The sequence below is a fragment of the Anomaloglossus baeobatrachus genome (assembly GCF_048569485.1).
Source record: "Anomaloglossus baeobatrachus isolate aAnoBae1 chromosome 5 unlocalized genomic scaffold, aAnoBae1.hap1 SUPER_5_unloc_11, whole genome shotgun sequence".
Classification (NCBI taxonomy): Eukaryota; Metazoa; Chordata; class Amphibia; order Anura; family Aromobatidae; genus Anomaloglossus; species Anomaloglossus baeobatrachus.
Genome location: NW_027441786.1, coordinates 796,432 through 823,023, shown reverse-complemented (window position 1 = coordinate 823,023; position 26,592 = coordinate 796,432). Strand labels below are relative to the sequence as shown.

The following is a 26,592-nucleotide window of genomic DNA, read 5'->3' as shown; positions in this document are numbered from 1 at the left end:
ACTCCCATCTAAGTGTACAGGGATTTATACCATCTCTCCACGAAGAGCGGCAGCGCCTCATTCTCCAGATACAAGTGCGCCCCAATGGTGAGATCCGCATGTACCATCCATGATGTAACATCCAGGGATACAGCATAAATGGATGAAATCAGAAGACCCCCTATAAGAACAAGATCAGACATGGTGACATTAATGTAGATTTGAGGTGCAGATTCTCCAGCACAAATCTGGAGGAGTTTATTGTACATTAGAAGAGATTAATTTTCTTAGCATGTAGAAAAAAAATGGCCTCCTGTCCTCGTTTGTTTCCTGGGAAACTAGATAAAAAAAATTAGTAGGGTGGGGGCACCAAATACATGTTTTGCGCAGGGCACCATTCAGGCTAAGGCCGGCCCTGACTGTAAATCACCCTTCCAAATCAAAAACACATTGTCTATAAAACGCCTCCAAATAACCGCACACTGTGTCTAAACAGGGAATGTTGATATACAAAATGATCTTTAAAGCCAGGCATAATAATGTTGGCATACCATGGGGCCACATTAGACCCCATTGCTGTACTTTTCTTCTGTAAATGAAATTGATCCCTTTAAAGATTTTTTTTTTTTGTCAAAACCATAGCAATAGATTAATACAAGTCAAACTGCCCGTAAGGAGGAATTATTATTATTATAATTATTATTATTTATTTATAGAGCACCATTGATTCCATGGGGCTGTACATGAAAAGGGGGTTACATACAGAATACATATACAACTTACAATAGATAGACTAGTACAGAAGGAAGAGGACCCTGCCCTTGCGGGCTTACATTCTAAAGGATTTTGGGGAGGAGACAGTAGGTGGGGTGTAAGTCTGGTGGCAGCTCCGCACGGTGGTGGGGCGGCAGCTCCGCACGGTGGTGGGGCAGCAACTCCGCACGGTGGTGGGGCAGCAACTCCGCATGGTGGTGGGGCAGTGGGGTCATAATTACAATGGAGTCACAGAATTATACTCATCTTTCTGACTTTGGCCGCTGTGAAAAATATGGGCGATATCTTGCCTTGTCAGTATACAGTATCTGGTTGAGCAGCTATAGACTCCTATTCAAAGAGTGAATCTGAGACAGGATATCGGAGTCAGCAAGTCGTTCACTGTAACCAGCTTCAAAGGGAAAACCTCACCTCTCCAGCAGCTGATAGCTGGGACAAGTGTTATGATTCAGGGATCGAGGAGGATCAAAAAACGCGGAAAACCAAAAGGTAACAGAGTGGCTGGAATCTTAACGGACTGCAGACCTAATCCTGACACACAACTAGAAGTAGCCGTGGGACGAGCCTACGATGACCTAGTCGTCTCGACACAGCCGGAGAACTAGATATTCTTATAGAGATATTAGAAAGCTAATCTGCCTCGGAGCAATCCCCAACGATATAGATCGCCCCCCACATGTAAAGACTGCGGTGATACAGGAAAACACAATTCAAAGCTAAAAAACAGATTCAGCAAAGGTGAGGCCCAAACTACATGTATAGGAAAGGATAGGAAGGAGCACTGTCTGCAGCCGTAAAAACCCTAATAAATACCAGCACGCCTGATATGGAAAAACCCTGAGGTAGCACAACCTCTCCTCCACTATATCAGCACACGGTTACTGGAATCCAAAAACACTAATATAGATGAGGGACTGAATTAATACCAAGCATGACAAAACACATTGCAGAATCATGGAGTTAAGTATAAAGACACTTCCAGCAGGGAATGATTCAATTCCACCAAGAACTGCACACAGACAAAATAGGAATCAAGCATTAGTATCAAAACCGAAAAAACAACAAGAGAGTGAAAACAATTAGCAGAGGTACAAAGACCACTTATCTGGGAGAGGAGTTCTGGTAGTGAGCAGGGCTGGTTTCAGAATGTCCTTAACACACAGGATATCCATTGAGCATCGGCAAGTAACAGGAGAAAACTGCTCAGCTATATAGTCTAATCAGAAATACCTGATTGCCAGTCCTCCACAGGTGTGTGGCTTTCATTCCACACATCAACTGCACTGACCACAAGAGGCAGCCCCAAACTGGAAAATGTATTCACAACAGACAAGTTATTGGCACAATGAACCCCCTGCTGTGAGTTCAGGATTCACATTCTTCAGACAAACAGGAGACATAATGCCATAAGGAGTTATGAAATTATTGCATGTCCTAGCCGTACATTGATTATATTTCCAGGACCGTGGGGACAGGCAGTACACGCACATGGGTCTCAACTCTCTCCAGCACCCCGGGGTGGGGAGATACGGAGAATGGCTAGTAAAAGCCAGGCAGTGAAGCTGTATTTGGTCTCCAAGCATAATTAGGGCCTGTCCAGATCCAATGGCACCAGAATAGCCTCTCTACGACCTCCCAGCGAAAAGTTCTGACATATTATAGGTTTTTGGGAGTTTTCATCCATCAGACCCAGGGGAGGGAGACGAACAATTCAATGGGCGGGAAAGGGAGTTTCTGACCAAGAGCTTATTTCCAGGGTCAGGCAGTCGCCAAGTGTTGTTTTCTAGGGAGGGTACGCTGTGTATCGTGGTGGAAATAATCGGAAACCCCTGGCACCACACACCTCCCATGTTTCTGCCTGCACCAAGGCCTAAACATCTACCTGGTAAATGACTTATTTAAGTCTACTTATACCTCTTGTATTACCTCCTGTGTCTGCCTATCTGACCATTGTATCTGTATATCCATTGTGCATATAGTGTTTTGTCTAGTGTGCCCTGAAGGCGATTAACTATGTAACATAATCCTGGGTTGCTCTGTTATCTCGATCCATTCGAGTAACATCACCCCATACATCACCACACAGACCCACGCTAAGAATATAACCCCCTCCTCAACGCAGCCCCCAAGCACATAGTCCCACACACGTAACATCAGCCACTTGCCAATGCCCCATGCGAGTAAAATCACCCATTTCCCTATGCAACCCCCCACCATGCAGCTCTCTTAGCACAGAGCCCCCTGCACATAACATCACCCTTCCACACACATGTAACATCAGCCCTCCTGCACGCAACCCCACGCAAACAACATCAGCACCTAGAATGCAACCCCATGCAAGTAATATCACTCACTTTCCCACGCAACCCCTCCTAGCACACAGCCTGATACGATTAAAATCACCGCCTTTCCAATGCAGCCCCAAGTGTTAACATCACACCCTTCCCTATACAGCCCACCAACAGTCAAAAAAATCACCCCTTCCTTTCCCATGTAGCCTCATGTGAGAAACATCACCTCCTTCCCCCACAACAAGGAACATCAATCTCTCAGTACCCATGCAAAATCCCAGCACACGCTCCACACGAGTAACATCAGCCCCCAGAATGCAGCCGCAAGAAATTAACACCAGCAGCACATGGAAGAAATGTCAACCCCTGCTCTATCCTTCAAGCCGCACATCCAAGCCCTCTTCACCTCATGCAGACTACAACTCAAAAATATCTCCCGGATCCGTGCTTTCCTTAACCAAGAATCAGCAAAAACATTAGTACATGCCCTCATCATCTCCCGCCTCGACTACTGCAACCTCCTGCTCTCTGGCCTCCCTTCGAACACTCTTGCACCCCTCCAATTTATCCTAAACTCTGCGGCCCGCTTAATCCACCTTTCCCCTCGCTATTCCCCAGCCTCGCCACTCTGCGAATCCCTCCACTGGCTTCCTATCGCCCAACAACTCCAGTTCAAAACATTAACCATGACATACAAAGCCATCCACAACCTGTCTGCTCCCTACATCTGTGACCTAGTCTCCCGGTACCTACCTGCACACAACCTCAGATCCTCACAAGATCTCCTTCTCTACTCCTCTCTTATCTCCTCTTCCCACAATCGCATACAAGATTTCTCCCGTGCCTCCCCCATACTCTGGAACGCTCTACCTCAGCATATCAGACTCCCCCCTACCGCGGAGAGCTTCAAGAGGAACCTCAAGACCCACCTCTTTCAACAAGCCTACAACCTACAATAGCCCTCAGTCCAGTACACTACTGCGCAACCAGCTGTGTCCTCACCTATTGTACCATCACCCATTCCCTGTAGACTGTGAGCCCTCACTGGCAGGGTCCTCTCTCCTCCTATACCAGTCTGTTTTGAACTGTTAATGATTGTTGTACGTATACCCTCTTTCACTTGTAAAGCACCATGGAATAAATGGCGCTATATAATAATAAATAATAATAATAATAACCCCTTTCCCCAAGCAACGCTCCCAGCAAGTAACCCTAAACAGTGCCTCAGTCCTCACACTTCTGCAGCCCCTCGGTCCTCTCAGTGTAACGTACGCAGCCCCTCAGTCTAATAGCTCAGTCTGCACTGAACTGAAGAAGACTTCGCCCCTTCGCCTGTCCATTTATTTTGACAACGGACAGGATAAAGATTCCCAAATCACATCAGGACTACAAGATCCCAGGCACCTTCAGCTGCACCACAACCAATGTGGTGTACTTAATTATATGTACAAAATGTCCAACTGGGGGTCTGTATGTAGGGGAGACAGGACAACAGCTCAGGACAAGGATGAATTCTCACCGCCACACAATTAAGGAAAAAAGAATAGATCTACCTGTGGCCAAACGTTTTTGTAACTCAGACCACAGCATCATGGACATGAAATTGCTGGTATTGAAAGGGAATTTCAAGTCCCAGAGAGGTAGGAGACTATGGAAGTACAAACTTATGATGACCTTTGACACATTCAGAGCAGGAATGAATGTGTCTCATGGATTCATGTCTTTTTACATCAGTCAAGAGATGTGCTCCTCTGACCATCTGAGCGTGTCACAGCCCTGGACCAGACCCTAATCAGGGGACAATGAAACTTTCACACTGAACTGCAGCAATATTTTTGGCCACAACAGTTTGCCCCCCTGCCATAGTGATAGTTCTGTTTCATATAACTTGGGTTTGTTTTTTTTTGGTTTTTTTTTACTGCACTATTCTATGTCCTGTAGTGTATAAATATGTGACTCTTCAGATTTTGTGTTATACCATGCCTGATGAAGAGACCTGAGTAGTCTCGAAAGCTTGCTATTATTACCATCTTTTCAGTTAGCCATTAAAAGGTATCAACCACTGAGGCATTCAGTTCTTTTAAACAACTTTTTATGCCCTTCTAAAATCATGTAAAACACAGCAAACAGACTCCAACCACAGTCTCCCTCTTTTCCAAAAATTGGGCCACACACACCACTTCACTGGCATCAGTTGTCCCCCAGTTGCAAACTTAAAAAGTTGATTTGCATGAAGCACTATCAAAAATCCACCAGCCTTTAGTTTCCCCTGGATGACACAGGGTAGAAAAGTCCTTGCGGATCCATGACTTGTTCATCTTGATGAACGTTAGTCTGTCCACATTGTCACTGGACAGATGCGTGCGCTTATCTGTCAGCACACACCCAACAGCACTGAAGACACGTTCCGAGAAGACACGTTCCGAGAAAACACTGGCTGCGGGACACAACAAGATCTCCAAGGCGTAAGTGGCAAGCTCAGGCAATTTATCCAGATTGGAAGCCCAAAATGAGCAAGGCTCAGGTTGCACAGTAATGGCATCGATGTTCCCTTGCAGATACTCTGATATCTGTGTTACGGGGGGACCGGCAGATTAGGACCAGGGGGTATATATCCTAATCGCCAGTCGGGGCCCACCGTGCTCCAGATGACAATGGAGCTGCTGGCACCTGAGGGTTAGGCGGAGACTATAGAGCTGGATGGCTCTGAGATAACCCAGGAACTCTGGGAACCGGTCACGTGTGTTGGGACACGTCAGACCGGTCGACAACCCGATTAGCGTTTTGGTGCACCTAGCGCTACACCAACCACGTGTGCAGGAAACACGTCAGGCCGGGTGGTAACCAGGTAGCGTTGACCGGAAGACCGCCACGAAAGCGCCCTGTCGGCCACGTGTGTAGGACACGTCAGGCCGAGCGGTCCTCCGATTAGCGTTTCTGGCCACCTCTCGACTGGCCACGTGCGTGTAGGACACGTCAGGCCAGATGGGTACACCAGTAGCGTTGACCGGGAAGCCGAGGAAAATAAGGAACACCCTGTTAACTCCACAGGGGTCCTGGAGTACGCTGTCCGTGCGCGTAGGGGGCACAACCGGACAGGTGGCGCAGCAGGTGCATTGTCCGTGTGCGTAGGGGGCACAATCGGACAGGTGGCGCAGCAGGTGCGTTGTCCGTGTGCGTAGGGGGCACAATCAGACAGGTGGCGCAGCAGGTGCGTTGTCCGTGTGCGTAGGGGGCACAATCGGACAGGAAGCACAGCAGCCGCAGCCCAGTTAACGCCACTGGGCTGCTATAGCAAGACTGGAACGGCAGGAGGGAAGCACGGCGCCTGACCCTGATGTGCCGAGCCACGAATCTTGGCGTGACAGGCACCGTTCGCCTAACCCTACCTACCGCTTCCCAACATAGGCTTATGCCGCAATGAGGCTCTAACATGGAGGTGTGCTCTGACTGAGAAAATGTGAAGACTGCGCCCCTCCATGTTGTCTCCAGCCCCTTTTATAACCTGAGTCCGCCCCAAACCCAGGGTGGAACCACCAAGGTCCAATAGCAGAGTGCCATGTCATCAGTGACGTCACATGCGACCTATCTGGAACCGCCACGTCATTGATGACCTCATGGCAGCCACGCCCCAAACACTTCACCAGTCATCGTCTGACGACCAATACTGAGGTGCCAGATCATAGGGGCGGGCCTCTGTGAGCCAGTCCGGAGTTGCCACGTCATCAGGACACCTGACACCCTCTGCCCTATCAGGACCTGCCACCTCACGGACATGCTCAGTGAGGTCCTTACCGGACCTAGCCTCTGATGCACTAAGTGCCTGAGCATGCTCAGTAGCCTGAGCCACAGGCTTAGAAAGCAGACTATCAGTTTGAGCATGCTCAGTAGCCTGAACTGAGGACTTAGTCTCAGACATAACACAAACAGGCTGAGCATGCTCACTAGGCAAAACACCGGGCTTAAACTCTGGCTGGGGTAAATCGGCGCACGCATGCGCACTAGCCGCCTCTCCACACTTAGACGTGGTGGAAGGAACAGCCAACTGGACCACCCGAGGCACAGCCAAGAACGGCAGCCGGCGCCTGGGCGCAACAGGAACCGCAGCAGGCTGCTTGCGGCTATGGCGGCGCCGGTTCGTAACAATCTGTCTCCTCCTCTTTTTACTCGTCCAGCTCTTTTGTTTTCGCATGAGTATATGTCCTTGTCACTTTTCCATGTGTTTGTGGTGTCTTGTGAGTTGTTTGTCACCTTTTGGACACCTTAGAAGGTGTTTTCTATGTGTTTTTATGTGTTTGTGTTTGCCTGCCATTGTTTTCAATGGGGTTCGAATTGGTTCGTAGAACGTTCGACGAACAAGTTCTCCGTTCGATGAACCGAACTTGAACTCTAGGGGGGTGGCTCATCTCTAGTTGCTAATCCTTTTGTGTCACCCGCTGATAATTCGTGGGATCAGATAGGATTCTAAAAGCCTGTGCTATATAGTCTGATTTATTCTGTAGGACAACCCCCCTTTATCCGCTGGTCTGATAATATCATTATTCCCTTTTAGTGAGTTTAATGCCCTCTTTTCAGATCTGGATAAGTTCCAAGGAATATTTCCACATCGGCTTTTTAACAGGTTGAAATCCTGAAGCACCATTTTACAGAATGTGTGTAAATTGTGTCCTTTACTTTCCGTTGGATAAAAATTAGAGGTCCTTTTAAAGTCAGTGTGTAAGAATTGATCGGTGACCGAATCACCTAACAGTGTACTACTACCCGCCATAATGGTATAGTGTCTCTGCAGAGTCAATTTTCTAATAAATGTCTGTAGATCGGTAAATAAATAAAAAACTTTTATATTAAAAGTGGTACAAAAAGAAAGGCCCTTATTAAGTAAAGAAATTGCAGCAGTAGTAGGTGTATAATCTGAAAGATGAAATATATTATTTGTCTTATTTAAGCATCCAGCAGATAAACTTTTTTCCCTTTTCTGGTTTGTTTTGGCTCCAGTTCTGGTCCCTCTGTAACGCTTTTTCTTTTTACCGACTTTGGAGTTAGATAAGTAGTTATCACATTGTTCTGACCGGGGATGGCTTTGGGTAAAAAAAGGCACCAATGTTGCAGCATTAGTGGAATTATCAATAGTGATAAGTTTATTATGATCAGGTAGTGTAGAGGATGAACCAGGGGTTGCAGTAAAATCGTCTATATTATAATGAATGGAAAGATCAAGCAAATCAAATGAAGTATTGTTACATGTGTTAGATACTAGAGGGTTGATATATGTATCAGATGCCAGAGGGTTAGATACAGAGTCAACTATTCCAATCTCCTTAAAGTTTCTGGAATTAGCTACCATCAAAGAAACCACAGATTTCTCTTTCCTCAATTTATCAATTTGCGTCTGAATGATAGCCAAATCCTGTTGTGTATCAGTGTTGGATTTGTCTGTATTGGTATCAAAAACCTTATTAACATCCGAGGACAGAGTATTTGCCCACATAAGCGTTGTATTAGTAGTGATAGGAGCAATAGAAGAAGAAATGTGTACTTTAATAACTTCAATAGGAGGAAGAGATGAGTATTTCTCAAGGACTGTAGGGGGTAGTGGTCCGTACAGGAGGGGTCGCTTGGTCAATGTTTTGTGACCTATTGTCTCCACCACTGGCTAGTAGTGGTGATGACACACAAGGATCAGCAGAATGTGATCTAATTCTACTGAATTGCTGAAACCTAGTCTTGTTATATCTACTGTTGGTGAAACCCCTTGTGTGGTTAGAACCTTTTCACACAGGCTTCTCCCCTGTGTGAATTTTGTGATGTCTAACAAGGTCTGATTTCTGAATAAAACATTTTCCACACTCTGAACAGGAAAATGGCTTATCCCCGGTGTGAAATCTTTGATGCCCAACAAGTTCTGATTTCCGAATAAAACATTTCCCACACTCTGAACATGAAAATAGCTTCTCCCCTGTGTGAATTTTCTGATGCCTAACAAGGCTTGATCTCTGAATAAAACATTTCCCACATTCTGAACATGAAAATGACTTCTCTCCTGTGTGAGATCTTTGATGCTCAACAAGATATGATTTCCAATTAAAACATTTCCCACACTCTGAACATGAAAATGGTTTCTCCCCTGTGTGAGATCTTTGATGCATAACAAGATCTGATTTCCGAATAAAACATTTCCCACACTCTGAACATGAAAATGGTTTCTCTCCTGTGTGAGATCTTGGATGCATAACAAGATCTGATTTCTGGTGGAAACATTTCCCACATTCTGAACATGAAAATGGCTTCTCCCCTGTGTGAAATCTTTGATGCCGGACAAGTTCTGATTTCCATTTAAAACAATTCCCACACTCTGCACATGAAAATAGCTTCTTCCCTATCTGATATTTTTGATTATCAATAAGGTTTGATTTTCGAGCAAAACATTTCTCACATTGAGGAGATGAAAACGGATTTTCATGTGTCTGAACTTTTTGAAGGTTAACAAGATGTGATTTCTTGGTAACACATTTCCCACATTTTGAACATGAAAATGGTTTCTCCTTTGTATGAGCCATTTCATGTTCCATATCACTTCCGTAAGTTTTATTTTGCTGACAATTCTGTGATAAATCGGAATTTTGGACTTCTTTGAAAAGATCTGATGATAAAGCTTTCCGAGGAAGGACTGGAGGTATATCTGGGACAGCAGCATGCTCTTCATATGTATCATGTGTGATACTTTCATCATCTGTTATAAATTCTGAAGATATAAGATTTCCATCTGAACTCCCAATACAGTCATCGGCTAAAAATAAACACAATGTTATTATTTTTTAATGATATCTTGAAAGTACATTTACTTTTTTAAACCAGAACATAAATTAAATTAGGAAAAAATGTATTCTGAATCTCTTGTCCAATTTCGACATCTAAAGCGGGCTTTACACGCAACGACATCGCAAACGAGATGCCGTTGGGGTCACGGAATTCGTGACGCACATCCAGCCTTGTTAGCGACGTCGTTGCGTGTGACACCGCAGGAACGACTGTTAACGATCAGAAATATTCACCATATCGTTGTCCAGTCGTTCCTATCCCGATTATCATTGCTGTTGCAGGTACGATGTTGTTCGTCGTTCCTGCAGCAGCACACATCGCTCTGAGTGACACCGCAGGAACGAGGAACTACATCGTACCTGCGGCCGCACTCAATGAGGAAGGAAGAAGGTAGGCGGGATGTTCGGCCCGCTCATCTCCACCCCTCCACTTCTATTGGGCAGCTGCTTAGTGACGCCGCACAAACCGCCCCCTTAGAAAGGAGGCGTTTTGCCGGCCACTGCGACGTCGCTAGGCAGGCAAGTATAGTGTGACAGGTGTAAGCGATGTTGTGCGCCATGGGCAGCGATTTGCCCATGACGCACAACCTGACGGGGGCGGGTACGCTCGCTAGCGATATTGCTGCGTGTAAAGCCCACTTAAGAGTTACATCTTAGTTAATGCGGATCTCCCATTCCTAGCACCAGTTCTCTGGAATGTGCTACAGTAAATAATCTGATTGATTGTCACAATGTGATTGCAGGATAATGAGGGACAGGAGGCTCCTATACTGTCCCACACGCTAAGCTATTCCTAACCTGTGGATTACCCCTGAAGATGGAGACGCCCATATCTTACTATTCTTCTGACCAGATCTAATCTGTTAGGAAGGGGCAGTAGTATGATGGAAACACAGATTAAGGCCCCCTTCACACTCACGTGAAAATTAAGCACGTGCCGCGAGACGCGTATTTTCCTTGCGTGTTGCGTTTGGTAAGTACGTGTCTCCGGTACGTGCGGGCCACGTGTGTTCTACGTGTGCTATCGGCGATAACACACGGAGAACCTGTAATTTGAATACTCACTAGGTTCTTCCTGCTGTCCAGGGTACTGATCTTCGGCTCCAGCCCCGCCCACTCCCCGCTGATGTTGCTTCCAGCTGAGAATAGGGGGGCGGAGATCAGCGGCTGTGACACCACGCCCACCTCCTTAACACGCTCATAATGTGCAGCGGTCGGCAGCAACTGTTTGCAGCGGAAGATTCTGGAGGGCTGGTGGAGGTGAGTATGTGTTTTTTTATTTTAAAATAATGACACGTGTTTCTCCGGCGTGTGTCACACAGGACCGCATCCACACTCTATCCGTGTGGTACATGTGCGGGCCGCGTGACACCCGCGCTGCTGGAGAAAAACGGACATGCCTCCGTATGGAGCACACGGGCTCACGTCTGCTCCACACGGAGGCACGGGCCAATGGCTGAACACGTGCGTGCACATAAACCCATTGACTTTAATGGGTATACATGTGCCCGTGTCTCCGGTACATGCGGAAACGGACGTAGCACATACCGGAGACACGTGTGTGTGAAGGGGGCCTAAGACAGACAGGACATATTGCAAACTCACAGAAATAAACAGTGAGAGACTAAAGAGAAAAGCAAGAGCAGGAAGGCAGCGATAAAAAGAGAACAACAACAGCTCACAGCAATAATGCACAACAACTACCTGTAAAGGCCCCGTCACACACAGATATAAATCTTTAGCAGATCTGTGGTTGCAGTGAAATCATGGACATAGTGTTCCATTTGTGCACAGCCACAAACCTGACACTGATTGTCCACAATTTCACTGCAACCACAGATCTGCCGCAGATTTATCTGTGTGTGTGACAGGGCCTTTTGTCTGGATCACAACACCTCACCAGACCAGTATAGGTAAATTATAGCTGGCATTAATGAAATAGCCCAGCCAGCATATACAGAAGGGGAGCGAATGATACTTTCTCCTCCACAGCATGTGATCAAAGACATTAACAAGCAGACTACCAGAGAATAACTCTTGCTAGCCTACCCAAGCCTGTGGTTCCTCGCCTGCGTCTCCCTGCACTGCTCATAGACATCAGAGAAGTTAACATGTAGAGTACTATAATTTCCACAGATCCTGAGACCACCATGACAGTTGTCAAAACCTGCAATCTCCTTGTAACATTGATCCACAGCATAAACAATTTAAAGAGATTTTTTTCGAAGACTAAAGGGTGCTTTACACGCTGCGACATTGGTAACGATATAGCGTCGGGGCCACGTCGGTAGTGACGCACATCCGGCGCCATTACCGACATCGCAGCGTGTGACACCAATGAGCGACAATCAACGAGCACAAAAACGTGAAAAATCGTTGCTCGTTGACACGTCGCTCATTTCCTTAATATCGTTGCTGTTGCAGGTACGATGTTGTTCGTCGTTCCTGCGGCATCACACATCGCTATGTGTGGCACCGCAGGAACAACGAACATCTCCTTACCGGCAATGAGGAAGGAAGGAGGTGGGTGGCATGTTCCGGCCGCTCATCTCTGCCCCTCCTCTGCTATTGGTCGGCTGCCGTGTGACGTCGCTGTGATGCCGCACAACCTGCCCCCTTAGAAAGGAGGCGGATCGCCGGCCAGAGCGACGTCCCAGGGAAGGTAAGTCCGTGTGACGGGTATTAGCGATGTTGTGTGCCACGGGCAGCGATTTGCCCGTGACGCACAACCGACGGGGAAGGGTACGCTCGCTAGCGATATCGGTACCGATATCGCAGCGTGTAAAGTACCCTTTATATACACAGTGTGCAGAATTATTAGGAAAGTTGTATTTTAGAGGATTTTTTTTATTATTGATCAACAACTATGTTCTCAATCAACCAATCAAATCAAAATCAAGACTCATAAATATGAAAGCTTAATATTTTTGGAAGTTGGAGTGTTTTTTTTTTAGATTTGACTATCTTAGGAGGATATCTGTTTGTGCAGGTAACTATTACTGTGCAGAATTATTAGGCAACTTAATAAAAAACCAAATATATTTCCATCTCACTTGTTTATTTTCACCAGGTAAACCAATATAACTGCACAAAATTTAGAAATAAACATTTCTGCCATGCAAAAACAAAACCCAAAAAAAATTAGTGACCAATATAGCCACCTTTCTTTATGATGACACTCAACAGCCTACCATCCATAGATTCTGTCAGTTGCTTGATCTGTTTACGATCAACATTGCGTGCAGCAGTCACCACAGCCTCCAGACACTGTTTTCCCTCCATGTAGACCTCACATTTTATGAGGGACCACAGGTTCTCGATGGGGTTCAGATTATGTGAACAAGGGAGCCATGTCATTATTTTTTCATCTTTTAGACCTTTACTGGCCAGCCACGCTGTGGAGTAGTTGGATGCATGTGATGGAGAATTGTCCTGCATGAAAATCATGTTTTTCTAGAACGATACTGACTTCTTCCTGTATCACTGCTTGAAGAAGTTGTCTTCCAGAAACTGGCAGTAGGTCTGGGAGTTGAGCTTCACTCCATCCTCAACCCAAAAAGGTCCCACAAGTTCATCTTTGATGATACCAGCCCATACCAGTACCCCACCTCCACCTTGCTGGCGTCTGAGTCGGAGTGGAGCTATCTGCCCTTAACTGATAAAGCCTGAAGATATTTCCCAGTCTTGATGTTTTATCTTACGTTTCTTGTTCAAAAGTGGTGGTTTTTCAGCCTTCCTTATCTTGGCCATGTCCCTGAGTATGGCACACCTTGTGCTTTTTGATACTCCAGTAACGCTGCAGCTCTGAAATGTGCCCAAACTGGTGGCAAATGGCATCTTGGCAGCTTCAAGTTTGATTTTCCTCAATTCATGGGCAGTTATTTTGCGCCTTTTTTGCCCAACACACGTCTTGCGACCCTGTTGGCTATTTGCCATGAAACACTTGATTATTCAGTGATCACGCTTCAAACGTTTGGCAATTTCAAGACTGCTGCATCCCTCTGCAAGACATCTCACAATTTTGGACTTTTCAGAACCAGTCAAATATCTCTTTTGAGCCATTTTGCCAAAGGAAAGGAAGTTGCCTAATAATTAAGCACCCCTTATATAGGGTGTTGATGTCATTACACCACACCCCTCCTCATTACAGAGATGCACATCACCTGATTTACTTAATTGGTAGTTGGCTCTCAAGCCTATACAGCTTGGAGTAGGACAACATGAATGAAAAGTATCATGTGATAAAAATACTCATTTGCCTAATAATTCGGCACACAGTGTAATAGTTACAGAAAGATTCCAGATATTTAAATAGGGACTGGACTGTAAAATTAATGGCCTATCCTTTGTAACTAAAACAGGTAGCAGGGTCTTGCTGTCTGTGCAGATAAACATTAGGGCTCTAATTCATGAATACCAGCAATGGACACTGAAAAATGACATCAGGGACTGGAGTGAGATTTCTGTCATAGGGAAGGCCGCAGTTTGTTATGAATTAGAGAAGCGGTGGCATCACACCCTTCTTCTGGCCAACCTACAAAAGTCGCACAATTCCAATTTGCTCTTCCTTTCCCCTAATTCCAGCCTGTGTCGTGTTCAGTTTAGACTCCTGCAATTAAGAGACCTTTGGTTACATCATGTCACATGACTTTGAAGTCATCAAAGGTTCTTAAACAATCAACCTCAGAATACAACTGATGGGGTCACTAAGAGAGTGGAGTTCCTGAGAAATTGCGCAGTTTGACTCCTTCCAATGCTGGCCCTGACTGTAACTAGGGTTTTTTTTTGAGTAGGGCTTATATTTCAAGCACTGCCTAAAAATCCCATAAAATCATGCTATGGCTTATTTTTGGTTTTAGTCGTCTTTTCGGGGACACAGGGTATTCATGAACCCTCTGCAGGTCTTTGAGTTGCCTTCATAATGACATAGAGAAGGCACTAGAAACAAACAGCAAAAGAAGCAGAAGCAAAGAAAATACAGCTGAAAAAACAGAGCAGAAAGTCTAAAAATGTAAATACAAATTAGTGCAGAAAGTACATGAGTAGATATCTCTTACAGGATAGAACTGGAGGAAACACATCCTGAGGAACATCGGGGTCTTCTTGGTTACAGTCCTGTGGGAGAAGAGGACGGGGACATCTCTCTGGTGTTGTCCTCTTACTGGATAGAACTGGAGGAGACACATACAGGGGCTGAATTCATTCCTTACATACAGATAATTATAGGCCGTGTGTATTTAGTCCTGTCTATTACCTGGTGATGTGAGGGGCTGAGGAACCTCCATCATGACGTCCTTGTACAGATCTTTGTGTCCTTCTAAATACTCCCACTCCTCCATGGAGAAATAGACGGTGACGTCCTGACACCTTATAGGAACCTGACACATACAATGATACCGTCACCCCCGATCCCTTCATAGCGTTACTGTATAATGTCCCAGCATTCCCAGCAGTGTCACCTCTCCAGTCAGCAGCTCAATCATCTTGTAGGTGAGTTCTAGGATCTTCTGGTCATTGATGTCCTCATGTATCGGGGGGTGAGGTGGAGGTCCCGTGATTGGGCTCAGGGGTCTTCCCCATCCCTCAGACACAGGGGCCTGACAGCGCTCACTAGAGGTCTTCTTCACTACTGTGTAATCCTGGTTATGGAGAGACACAGTAATAAATCTCACTCCAGACATTTCCAGAGTCCTCACCTCTCCAGTTCTGTCCATCTGTTATTCCCATAGATAAGAATGATGTAATGTGACGTCATCAGAATCTCTCACCTCTCCAGTAAGCCGGAAGAGGATCTCTAGGGTGAGGTGTAATATCCTCTCCGCCATCTTGTCCCTGTCCATATCCATCCTTCACGGGGCAATCAGGAGAATTTTCTTCTATAGAGCGATTGTTCTCCCCCAGCATCTAATGTGTATGGAGCCTGAGCCCAGTAATGGGGAATCTCCACACACCTCCTCCTGCAGAGCCGCACACTAGATATATGGCTGCTCTGTGCTTCCAGGACCTGTGATGATGTCACATGGAGGGGAGGAGTCAGGGTCACATGATCTGCTCCTCAGTGTCTGGTAGGGGCTCAGTATCCGGCTCTGCAAAGATCGTATGGCGTGAGTCTCTCGTCTTTCTTTATAGTAAAGACATCATGTGTTTGGTAACAGTAAGCCTACTTTCACTTTTCGTTTTTTGCTCTGCGGCACAATACGGCGCTCTGCAGAAAAACCGCAACCGTTTTTTTTGCCGCCGGTTGCGGTTTTTTTTGCATAGACTTACATTAGTGCCGTATTGTGCCGCATGGGCGTGCGTTCGGTCCAGTTTTTGCCGCATGCGGCAGATTTAGCCGATGCCGCGGCCGGATGGAACGTTGCCTGCAACGTTTTTTACTCCGGCAAAAAAACCGCATCGCGCTGCATCCGGCCGCTGCGGCGCATTTTTCAATGAATGCCTATATGCCTATATGGACGCTGGATGCGGCGCGATGCGGAAAAAAACGCATCCGGCCGACACATGCAGTTTCTTCCACTGCGCATGCTCAGTAGCATGCCGCAACCGGAAAAAAACGGACCAGCCGCATGTAAAAACTTATGCAAAGGATGCAGTGTTTTCGCCGCATCCGCTGCATAGGTTTCACAGCCGGATTGAGCCGCACGGCTCAAACCGGATGTGTGAAAGTAGCCTAAAGGACAAGGATCGCATCGGACAACGCGTTTAAAGCAGTTGTTGCTGTTACTCAGAGCATCCATGTAATAAAATCACATACACTTATAACATATGGAAGACTAGATGGTGACCAATGAGACTTTGGCAAGTCCTAATTAATTCCAACCCACCTGCCGCACATCATCACAGAGGGGAATGGAGGAAAGAGAATGGCTTCAGAAATTATCCAAGACAAATACAGTAGGAAATAGTTCTGTAAAGTTGAAGAAGAAGGGAATTTTGTTACTTACCGTAAATTCCTTTTCTTCTAGCTCTTATTGGGAGACCCAGACGATTGGGGTATAGCTACTGCCCTCTGGAGGCCACACAAAGCACTACATCAAAAGTGCAAGGCCCCTCCCCCTCTGGCTATACCCCCCCGTGGTATCACGGGTTCTCCAGTTTTAGTGCCAAAGCAAGAAGGAGGAAGCCAATAACTGGTTTAAACAAATTAACTCCGAATAACATCGGAGAACTGAAAAAACCGTTCAACATGAACAACATGTGTACCCGCAAACAACAAAAAAACATCCCGAAGGACAACAGGGCGGGTGCTGGGTCTCCCAATAAGAGCTAGAAGAAAAGGAATTTACGGTAAGTAACAAAATTCCCTTCTTCTTCAGCGCTCTATTGGGAGACCCAGACGATTGGGACGTCCAAAAGCTGTCCCTGGGTGGGTAAAGAAATACCTCATGTTAGAGCTGCAAAACAGCCCTCCCCTACAGGGGTGTCACTGCCGCCTGCAGGACTCTTCTACCTAAGCTGGCATCCGCCGAAGCATAGGTATGCACCTGATAATGCTTGGTGAAAGTGTGCAGACTGGACCAGGTAGCTGCCTGGCACACCTGTTGAGCCGAAGCCTGGTGACGAAATGCCCAGGACGCACCCACGGCTCTGGTTGAGTGGGCTTTTAGCCCTGAAGGAACCGGAAGCCCCGCAGAACGGTAGGCCTCTAGAATTGGTTCTTTGATCCATCGAGCCAGGGTGGCTTTAGAAGCCTGCAACCCCTTGCGCGGACCAGCGACAAGGACAAAAAGTGCATCGGCACGGCGCATGGGCGCCGTTCGGGAAATGTAGATTCTGAGTGCTCTCACCAGATCTAGCAAACGTAAGTCCTTTTCATACCGGTGAACCGGATGAGGACAAAAAGAAGGCAAGGATATATCCTGATTAAGATGAAAAGAGGATACGACCTTAGGGAGAAACTCCGGAATAGGGCGCAGCACTACCTTGTCCTGGTGGAACACCAGGAAGGGAGCCTTGGATGACAGAGCTGCCAGCTCAGACACTCGCCGAAGCGATGTGATCGCAACAAGAAACGCCACTTTCTGTGACAGCCGAGAAAAGGAAACTTCCTTCAGAGGCTCGAAGGGCGGCTTCTGGAGAGCAACTAGTACCCTGTTCAGATCCCAAGGATCTAACGGCCGCTTGTACGGGGGCACAATATGACAGACCCCCTGCAGGAACGTGCGCACCTTAGGAAGACGTGCTAGACGCTTCTGAAAAAACACGGATAGTGCCGAAACCTGCCCTTTAAGGGAGCTGAGCGACAAGCCCTTTTCTAACCCCGATTGCAGGAAGGAAAGAAACTTGGGCAATGCAAATGGCCAGGGAGACACTCCCTGAGCAGAGCACCAGGACAAGAAAATCTTCCACGTTCTGTGGTAGATCTTAGCCGAATTCGACTTTCTAGCTTGTCTCATTGTGGCAACGACTCCCTGAGATAATCCAGCAGATGCTAGGATCCAGGACTCAATGGCCACACAGTCAGGTTCAGGGCCGCAGAATTCTGATGGAAAAACGGCCCTTGGGACAGTAAGTCTGGTCGGTCTGGCAGTGACCACGGTCGACCGATCGTGAGATGCCACAGATCCGGATACCACGACCTCCTCGGCCAGTCTGGAGCGACGAGTATGACGCGGCTGCACTCGGATCTGATCTTGCGTAGCACTCTGGGCAAGAGCGCCAGAGGCGGAAACACGTATGGGAGCTGAAACTGCGACCAATCTTGAACCAAGGCGTCTGCCGCCAGAGCTCTTTGATCGCGCGACCTCGCCATGAATGCCGGGACCTTGTTGTTGTGCCGGGATGCCATTAGGTCGACGTCCGGCACTCCCCAGCGGCGACAGATTTCCTGAAACACGTCCGGGTGAAGGGACCATTCCCCTGCGTCCATGCCCTGGCGACTGAGGAAGTCTGCTTCCCAGTTTTCTACGCCTGGGATGTGAACCGCGGATATGGTGGATGCTCTGTCCTCCACCCACAATAGAATGCGCCGGACTTCTTGGAAGGCTTGCCGACTGCGCGTCCCTCCTTGGTGGTTGATGTATGCCACCGCTGTGGAGTTGTCCGATTGGATTCGGATCTGCTTTCCTTCCAGCCACTGTTGGAAGGCCAGTAGAGCAAGATACACTGCTCTGATCTCCAGAACATTGATCTGAAGGGTGGACTCCTGCGGAGTCCACGTCCCCTGAGCCCTGTGGTGGAGAAATACTGCTCCCCACCCTGACAGACTCGCATCTGTCGTGACTACTGCCCAGGATGGGGGCAGGAAGGATCTTCCCTGAGACAATGAGGTGGGAAGGAGCCACCATTGTAGGGAGTCCTTGGCCGTCTGGGAAAGCGAGACTTTCCTGTCCAGGGACGTTGACTTCCCGTCCCATTGGCGGAGAATGTCCCATTGAAGTGGGCGCAGATGAAACTGCGCAAAGGGAACTGCTTCCATGGCTGCCACCATCTTCCCTAGGAAATGCATGAGGCGCCGCAAGGGATGCAACTGGCCCTGCAGAAGAGATTGCACCCCTGTCTGTAGTGACCGCTGCTTGTCCAGCGGAAGCTTCACTATCGCTGCTAGAGTATGAAACTCCATGCCAAGATACGTTAGTGATTGAGTCGGTGATAGGATCGACTTTGGAAAGTTGATGATCCATCCGAAAGACTGTAGGGTCTCCAGCGTAGCATTCAGGCTGTGCTGACATGCCTCTTGAGAGGGAGCTTTGACCAGTAAATCGTCTAGGTAAGGGATCACCGAGTGTCCCTGAGAGTGCAAGACTGCTACCACCGCCGCCATGACCTTGGTGAAGACCCGTGGGGCTGTCGCCAGACCAAATGGCAGAGCTACGAACTGAAAATGGTCGTCTCCTATCACAAAACGTAGAAAACGTTGATGTTCTGTAGCAATTGGCACGTGGAGATAAGCATCTTTGATGTCTATTGAGGCAAGGAAGTCTCCTCTGGACATTGAGGCAATGACAGAACGCAGGGTTTCCATCCGGAACTTCCTGGCGTGCACATGTTTGTTGAGCCGTTTTAGGTCCAGAACAGGACGGAACGAGCCGTCCTTTTTTGGAACCACAAAGAGATTGGAGTAAAACCCTTGCCCTTGTTCCTGAGGCGGGACTGGGATCACCACTCCTTCCGCTCTTAGGGAGTCCACCGCCTGCAGCAGAGCATCTGCTCGGTCTGGATGTGGGGAGGTTCTGAAGAACCGAGCTGGAGGACGAGAATTGAACTCGATTCTGTACCCGCGAGACAAAATGTCCGTCACCCACCGGTCTTTGACCTGTGACATCCAAATGCCGGAAAAGCGGGAGAGCCTGCCCCCGACCGGCGATGCGGAGGGAGGGGGCTGGAAGTCATGAGGTAGCCGCTTTGGAAGCGGTACCTCCATTTGCTTTCTTGGGGCGCGTGTGAGCCCGCCACGAATCTGAGTTTCTTTGCGTCCTCTGAGTCCCTTTGGACGAGGTAAATGGTGTCTTGCCCGAACCTCGAAAGGACTGAAACCTCTGCTGCCACTTTTTCTGCTGAGGTTTGGTTGTTCTGGGTTGTGGTAAAGAGGAGTCTTTACCCTTGGACTGCTTAATGATATCAGCCAATGGCTCGCCAAACAGTCTCTCTCTAGATAAAGGCAAACTGGTTAAACATTTTTTGGAACCAGCATCTGCTTTCCAGTCCTTTAACCACAAGGCTCTGCGCAAAACTACCGAATTGGCGGACGCCATTGAGGTGCGACTGGTAGATTCTAGGACCGCATTGATAGCGTAAGACGCAAACGCCGACATCTGCGTGGTAAGGTGCGCCACTTGCGGCACTGCTGGATGTATGATAGCATCCACTTTTGCTAAGCCAGCTGAAATAGCCTGGAGTGCCCATACGGCTGCGAATGCCGGAGCAAACGACGCGCCGATAGCTTCATAGACAGATTTTAACCAAAGGTCCATCTGTCTGTCATTGGCATCTTTAAGTGAAGCGCCATCCTCCACTGCAACTATAGACCTAGCTGCGAGTTTGGAAATCGGGGGGTCTACCTTTGGACACTGTGTCCAGCGCTTGACCACCTCAGGGGGGAAAGGGAAACGCGTATCTTTAGATCGTTTAGAGAAACGCCTTTCTGGGTGAGCGTCGTGCTTCTGGATTGATTCTCTGAAGTCAGAGTGATCCAAGAAAGCACTCAATTTACGCTTGGGATAAAGGAAACGAAACTTCTCCTGCTCCGCAGCCGCCTCTTCTGCTGAAGGGGCTGGGGGAGAAATATCCAACAGCCTATTGATGGCTGAGATAAGGTCGTTTACCATGGCATCCCCATCAGGGGTATCCAGGTTGAGAGGGGTTCCAGGAATGGATTCCTGATCACTCTCATCAGACACATCACAGGGAGACTGATTGCGCTGAGACCCTGAGCAGTGTGATGACGTCGAGGGTCTTTCCCAGCGAGCTCGCTTAGGGTGGCTGGGGCTATCATCTGAGTCATAATCCTCGGCCTGTGAAGCCGGGGACCCCCCTGTGGGCTGGATTAAATCCAAGTGAGGGGGACCTGAGGACAGAGGCCTCGCCGTGTCCAAAGACTGAGCCCCATGCATAGATTGCAAGGTTTCAAGGATTTTTGCCATAGACACAGACATATTATCCGCAAAAACTGCAAAGTCTGTCCCTGTCACCGGGGCAGAACTTACAAGCGTCTCAGCCTGGGTCACTACCCCTCCTGACTCCGGCTGGCGAAACAGCACCGGGTCGGAGCATTGCACACAATGGGAGCCTGCTGGTAGATCAGCCCCACATGCAGCACACGCAGCACACACAGCCCTGGCCTTGGCAGCCTTGCGTTTTGAGGATGGCATGTTGCTGCTTCCACAGAGTGATCTGGGAGATGCAGCCAGAAGCGACCTCACAGTGCAAGAAATACAATATTTATATATCTGTACAGTACACCGATACACCGTGAGGCACTAGAGGGACCAGCACAGACAAATCGCTTACCGCCCGCTTAAAAAGCGGGTGTGTGGTCGCCAGATAGCCCCTAGTCCAGGTCTCCCAGAGCCTTGCGTCCTTCCTCCAGCCAGACTGCATGTAATGGCTGCCGGCGTCTGAGAGGAAGGGGGGCGGGCCCTGGGCGTTCCTGGCTAAGAGCGGGAAGCCTGCTTCCCTCTGTGCCTAGTGTGAGGGCTGGAGCATGTAAATCAGGCTCCAGCCCTCGTCGCTGCTAGCGAACAGCGTCTCTCCCCTACCCTGAATGACAGGGTGGGGGCGGGAACGAAACGGAGCTGCCGGCGTCCTAGGCCCAAAAAGCCGGGGACTCAATTTATAACCGCCGCCGCCGTAAAAGCGCGGACGGCGGATCCCCGGCGCACCACAAGTCACAGCAGCGCCGCCCGGTCCAGAGGGGGTCGGCGCTGCGTTCCCATACACAAACAATCCCCCAGTAATCTGTAGGGACACTGGCTCCAACGTTGCGGTCCCCGGCGCACTACAACACCCAGCCAGCCCGGAGTGTGTCTGTGCCTGCCGGGGACACAGAGTACCTGTATGATGCAGGGCCTGTCCCTGATCGTACTCCTGCTCCGTCTCCAACAGGTTCTAATGGGTCTGTGGATGGAGCCCGGCGTCAGAGCTGAGAGGCCGGCAGGATCCCACTTCCACAGAGCCCTACAAGGGGATGTGGAAGGAAAACAGCATGTCAGGCTCCAGCCCTGTACCAGCAATAGGTACCTCAACCTTACAACACCATCCAGGGGTGAGAAGGGAGCATGCTGGGGACACTATATGTGTCCTCTTTTCTTCCATCCGAAATAGTCAGCAGCTACTGCTGACTAAAATCTGTGGAGCTATGCATGGAATGTCTGACCTCCTTCGCACACAAAGCTAAAACTGGAGAACCCGTGATACCACGGGGGGGTATAGCCAGAGGGGGAGGGGCCTTGCACTTTTGATGTAGTGCTTTGTGTGGCCTCCAGAGGGCAGTAGCTATACCCCAATCGTCTGGGTCTCCCAATAGAGCGCTGAAGAAATGATACATTGATGTACAACATATCGGGCGTAACAGACACTGATATCAACAGACTCAAAAATCCTCCTAAGCATATCTAACACATGTGACAGATATAACGCATACATATCACACTGCATAACGAGTACTGGTGTATATACATAGAACACTACATAACGAGTATTGGTGTATATACATAGCACACTGCATAACGAGTATTGGTGTATATACATAGCACACTGCATAACGAGTATTGGTGTATATACATATCACACTGCATAACGAGTATTGGTGTATATACATAGCACACTGCATAACAAGTATTGGTGTATATACATATCACACTGCATAACGAGTATTGGTGTATATACATAGCACACTGCATAACGAGTATTGGTGTATATACATAGCACACTGCATAACGAGTATTGGTGTATATACATAGCACACTGCAATAACGAGTATTGGTGTATATACATAGCACACTGCATAACGAGTATTGGTGTATATACATAGCACACTGCATAACGAGTATTGGTGTATATACATAGCACACTGCATAACGAGTATTGGTGTATATATATAGCACACTGCATAACGAGTATTGGTGTATATACATAGCACACTGCATAACGAGTATTGGTGTATATACATAGCACACTGCATAACGAGTATTGGTGTATATACATAGCACACTGCATAACGAGTATTGGTGTATATACATAGCACACTGCATAACGAGTATTGGTGTATATACATATCACACTGCATAACGAGTATTGGTGTATATACATAGCACACTGCATAACGAGTATTGGTGTATATAAATAGCACACTGCATAATGAGTATTGGTGTATATACATATCACACTGCATAACGAGTATTGGTGTATATACATATCACACTGTATAACGAGTATTGGTGTATATACATAGCACACTGCATAACGAGTATTGGTGTATATACATAGCACACTGCATAACGAGTATTGGTTTATAGAGATGAGCGATGTTCGATTCGAACGTTTCGCCAATTTCAAATTCGAGTGATTTTGCTCAGTGTTCGATTCGTTTGACGAACTCGAACGATTTGCTTCAAGTTCGGCAGTTCGAGTTACCGTTCGATAACAGTTCAATCACCAAAAGCGTGGCTAGTTACTAGCTGGCTTTTCACTGTAATACTGTCAGTCACTGTTAATAATGATATTATCAAAATTCAGCGTATAGTGTGGGGGGACGGGGTTTAGATCAGTGCTGCTGAGTGCTGAAAGAATGGCGATCGCCATTTGTTTTTCCTAACCGCGCGTACAGTGGGGCGGGCCAGGCTGTCAGCCAATCACAGACACACACACACACAGCAAAGTGGATTTTTGCCAGACAAGCAAAGCATGTGTCATAGGCTGTGCATGTCACATGTCCTTGCCCTATAAGACCCGGCCATTTTCCCCTTCGCCGCCATTATCTCTCTGCTGCGGGTGTGTGACAGTCACCGCTCCTGCTGCTGCTGCTGATGTGTGCGCTATAGACTTATACAGTGCAATCTACATATCGGTTTAGGGATTAGGGACTACTTGTAATTTCAGCCCTTTTCAGGGTTACATTACAGCATTTTATAGCCATTTTTGCTAGGCAGCTCTTTGCCAGAGCTGTGCAAGGTTTTATCACAGCGTCTGTCTAAATCAGCTCAGGCAATTCCTTGGGGCATAGTTTCATTGTAAGGGATAGTAAGTGAGGGTTCCTCTGCTGACAAGAAAGCTAGACCACCTCTGCATTGTACACCACCTGTCCATTTTTGCTACGCAATTTTAATTGCAAAAAGTGCTGCCAGGTTTAGGGGCATAGTTTCATTGTCTGGGATAGTACGTGAGGGTTCCTCAGCTGACAAGCAAGCTACACCACCTCTGCATTCTACACCACCTGTCCATTTTTGCTACGCAATTTTAAGTGCAAAAAGTGCTGCCAGTTTTAGGGGGATAGTTTCATTGTCTGGGATAGTACGTGAGGGTTCCTCTGCTGACAAGCAAGCTACACCACCTCTGCATTCTACACCACCTGTCCATTTTTTCTACGCAATTTTAATTGCAAAAAGTGCTGCCAGTTTTAGGGGCATAGTTTCATTGTCTGGGATAGTACGTGTTGGTTCTTCAGCTGTCAATAAAGCTAGACCACCTCTGCATTCTACACCACTTCTCCATTTTTGCTACGCCATTTTAAGTGTCCAATTTGGTCACAAACAAAATGAGTTGCACAAGGACAGATGCTGGTGGAAAGACTAACAGGCGTGTTGGAAAGGGAAAAAAGTTTGGGTCCGTGGGGTAGGTGGTAAAGCAACAGTAACATCTGCTGAAGAAAGGCCATCTTCCAACAAAAGTAAGATGTCTACTACTTTCCGTGGACAATCTGATATGATCCCTTTGTTACGGAAACGACCAACTCTACCAAGATGATGCACAAAAAAAGCACATGCTTGAATGAATCTCAAGTGCTCCATCAAGTGGCCTCTCCTCCACCTCAACTTCAACATCCCAAAGACTCCAGTCCACTGAATTGTCACCCCAATTGCACTTGCTTTCTAACAGCTCTCAAGTCTGCACCCGCCCTGCAGAGTTTGGGGTAACAGATGGTTGAGTCGGCAGAGCTGTTCAGTCACACTATAGCCTGGGAATCAGAGGTCTGCTTCAAAGCTACAGTGAGTCCAGACCAGGAAATGATCTGCAGTGATGCCCAGAAGCTTTGTGAGTCAGATTCAGGCCCTGATGAAAACATTTCTGAGCATAATGTAGTCCCTCATTCACCAAGAGGAGTTATAGTTTGGGGAGACAATGAGGAACATGCTGATGACGATGAGACTCAGATACCTGATTGGAATGACAACTTAACTATTCGGTCAATGCAGGAAGAGATTGGCTCTGAGGATGAGGGGAATGCAAACACACAGGGTGATGATGAGGTTTTAGATCCAACTTACTGTCAACCCACAGTCAGGCACTCGAGATCAGCAGAGGTGGTGGAGGAGGATGCGACTGACGATGAGGTTAGCTTGCACCTTCCTGAACACAGACGGAGTACTGAAAGCACGTAAACAACTGCATCCTCAGCCACAACTCTGCCTCTGAGCACAAGTCAGGGTGGCTCTGCAGGTTGCATGGGCTCTAAGCCTTGCCTAGCCTGGTCCTTTTTTGACATTGCAAAGGATCTCCCAACTCATGTCATCTGTAAGATTTGTCGCCAATCTCTAAGTAGAGGCCAAAAAACCTCACTAGTTTGACTACTTCGTCCATTAACCGTCACATGGATAACAAGCATAAGTCCCAGTGGGAAGCTCACTGTGCTACAATGCGGCCTAGCAGAGCAGGCCGAAAAAGCCAAAAATGTACTAGGGAAAATATGGCACTGTATTACTGCAAAAGAGAGATATTTAGTTTATGTATTGGCCAATGCATGTAAGCCCGGAAACCAAACGGCAAGGTATATCTCTGTAATCCGGGAACCTAACTTAAATGCCACTATCTAGGTTAAAAACATCCGTCTCTGGGAAAAATGCCACTATTTGGACTGCAAACCTCCATGTATGGGCAGCTAGGCTCCTGCTATAATGGTTATGAACAGCCAGGTCTTAGGGCGGAGTGCCCAGTCAGAAAGAGACTCACTAGAAATATCAAAAAACTGACCCGCACATCCAACAAATGTGAATAGGTGCTAACTGAAAAAACATAGTAACTATAAATGCAAACAGTTGCACACTGAAAAAGCAAAAAATGTACTAGGGATAATA

At 47.5% G+C, this 26,592-nt stretch overlaps 1 protein-coding gene across 1 annotated transcript; it reads right to left on the bottom strand.

The window, feature by feature from the left end:
• Positions 1 to 6,996: 6,996 nt before the first annotated feature.
• Positions 6,997 to 15,874, bottom strand: LOC142258800 (uncharacterized). The gene is made up of 5 exons (XM_075331396.1): positions 15,631 to 15,874; positions 15,322 to 15,501; positions 15,117 to 15,240; positions 14,920 to 15,033; positions 6,997 to 9,831 (listed from the first exon to the last, which is right to left on the bottom strand). Exons 1-5 carry the CDS (start codon positions 15,706 to 15,708, stop codon positions 8,816 to 8,818), a joined length of 1,512 nt encoding a protein of 503 aa, XP_075187511.1. The 5' UTR covers positions 15,709 to 15,874; the 3' UTR covers positions 6,997 to 8,815.
• Positions 15,875 to 26,592: the final 10,718 nt, after the last annotated feature.